Source organism: Phaseolus vulgaris, chromosome 7 (assembly GCF_051622355.1).
Source record: "Phaseolus vulgaris cultivar YP4 chromosome 7, ASM5162235v1, whole genome shotgun sequence".
NCBI lineage: Eukaryota > Viridiplantae > Streptophyta > Magnoliopsida > Fabales > Fabaceae > Phaseolus > Phaseolus vulgaris.
Genome location: NC_143504.1, coordinates 4,249,372 through 4,251,726, shown reverse-complemented (window position 1 = coordinate 4,251,726; position 2,355 = coordinate 4,249,372). Strand labels below are relative to the sequence as shown.

Below are 2,355 nucleotides of genomic sequence, written 5' to 3'. Positions count from 1 at the left end.
TCGCACAAACGAATCATTATCGTAAATAACTACCCCTGGCACCACGCCAATGTTTTCTTTCTGCGGATAGGAATCGTGCGCAAACAATAACTTTTTCTAATGTCATAACATACCATCCTCATATGGTCAATTGGCTATGTTAGTAAGAAACATCACAACATTCAAATCACTTTATATTAATGACGTTATATACTGCTCTACTGTACTACAGTAATATGTACAAAGCAAAAACATGAGGTCCATACATTTTTGGAGAAAATAATCCGAGACAGTTTTATACATATGCTGGAACAGCGTTAGGCTTTGCCTTGGCATAAATTGGAAGACATGAACCAAAGCTAACACGCACAAAGACTGAAAAACAACTATGTCCTGACCACATATTTGGAATACTATCATCTTAACCAAAACATATAACTACACAAGTAAAACCGACTAAAAATTATGATTTCCCACCAGGAAAAAAAAAACCGACAAACAATACTTACAAACATTATTTATTCAAAAACCAGACACTCGTGATGCACTAACTTTGCAACTTATTTTCTAAACAACTAAGGAGAAAATAGGTGAGCCATACCAAGGTTTGGGTCCCAGCACTTCACTTCATTGATGAGGAGAACTTAGCATTATGGATTGAAATCTCTCAGATTACACGGAGGAATGATAATCCGGCTTGGTTGGTATCTAGGGAAAGCAACACCATAGACTGGCTGCACACCATATTCTCCACCCCAAATTGGAGCAGGAGGCATTCTAAAGGGGTTCGGTGGGAGAATAAAGTGTCTTGAAATCCCATGTCGTCGAAAAGGAACCCCTTGGGACCTCTTTTTTGTTTCCCAGGACACAGCAAACAAATCCTTGAAAAGCCACCCTCTAGTCTCTCCTTGTCCAAACTCCTCCAAATACTTCTTCTTCCACAACTCATTGCTAGTGGACAAGTATCGCAACTCTGAACAGGTGCAAGCTACTTTGGCCAAATCAACACCAGGAAGACGCTCCAAAATCAAGAGCTTAATCTCCATCGGTAACCGCATGAAACAAGGTGGAAGCTCCAATCCAGCCTTTTCACAAAGATCAATCAACAGTGGCAATGCAAGCCTATCTTTCACCAACTTCCACATTTCAAAAACTTCGTTCCCAAAGATAATTTCTTCCCCATCATTAACACTGCCTTTAGATTCAGAATTTGCCAGCATCAACTCTAATGGCCTAACATATTTACGTCTATCCAAACAAACATAATGCAACCTCGAGCCAGTATCATCAGACAACGACCCACAAACATTCACAAAATGCCCCAATGTCTGAAATCTCAAATTCACACTATGAGAAGCACCATTAACCAGAATTTCAGGCAGGGCATACCTCAACGATATCATTGAAGAAGACGCCGAAGGAGAATCATCAAGAAGGTGAAAACAACTAACCGCCATACCCGAATCCTTGTCGATTCTAACAAACCCAGATTCAAGAACCACACCGTGGACCGTAAACACTAACAACTTGAAATCACTAACGTTGTTTCCGAGGGCTTCTTTTAGAACACTTTTCACAAAGAAAGGTTCTGAATTGGTACTCACCGCCACCGCCTCATCAGATCCATCAACCATTTCGATGGTTTCCACCTCCGCAGGGTCCAAAGTCGGACACTTTTCAACGGCGGGGGTCGAGGGGGAATCGCCGGTGAGCATTTCCGGCGAGTTTTGGACGGTGGGTCGGTCGCGGGAAGCGGTTTCTGGCTTGTGGGGGAGGGTTTCGAGGGAGAAGGCGGTGGGGTTGAGAGAGTAGAATATGAGGTCGCCGGCGGCCACGCCAAGGGAGTGGAGAGAGTCGTTTGGCGAAGAGGCGCGAATTTCGTCCTTTCTGTTGAGGGAAAGGTGCAGAGAAGAGGAAGAAGAAGAAATGGTGTGAGAAACGGTGTCGATGAGTTGCTGCAGAGAACATGAATTGGGGACTTCGATTTTGAGGGTTTCTTTGGATTCCAAGGATCTGAGTCTCAGTTTCATCGTGTTTGATTCTGTGTCGCTACTTCTTCCTGCCTCGGTTCTTCTTTGATGGGAGAAGGGAGAAACGTTTTGTGTCTCGCACACACTGCTTCAATTCGTTGACGGATCTTTTATATCTATCACGCTTTACCTGTGTGAGCGTCGAAAAATAAACAAACATGAATAAATCCATTTTATTATATATAATAATACTATCTGAATTTTTTAGTTTACATATATATAAATTATAAATTGAGTTAAAAATATTACCCGAACAAATTGTCACGAGTAAAAATTAGTTTTTAAAACTGATATGAAATAGCTATTACACGTGTGAATATGATTTTTATTATTGTAACCGTTAGTG

The 2,355-nt window shown here is 41.5% G+C and overlaps 1 protein-coding gene across 1 annotated transcript; it reads right to left on the bottom strand.

Moving 5' to 3' along the window:
• Nucleotides 1–218: 218 nt before the first annotated feature.
• LOC137828359 (F-box protein SKIP22) lies at nucleotides 219–2,127 on the bottom strand. Its single transcript, XM_068634889.2, has one exon. The coding sequence runs from the start codon at nucleotides 2,007–2,009 to the stop codon at nucleotides 630–632; it is 1,380 nt and encodes a 459-aa protein (XP_068490990.1). The 5' UTR covers nucleotides 2,010–2,127; the 3' UTR covers nucleotides 219–629.
• Between the last annotated feature and the right edge of the window lie 228 nt (nucleotides 2,128–2,355).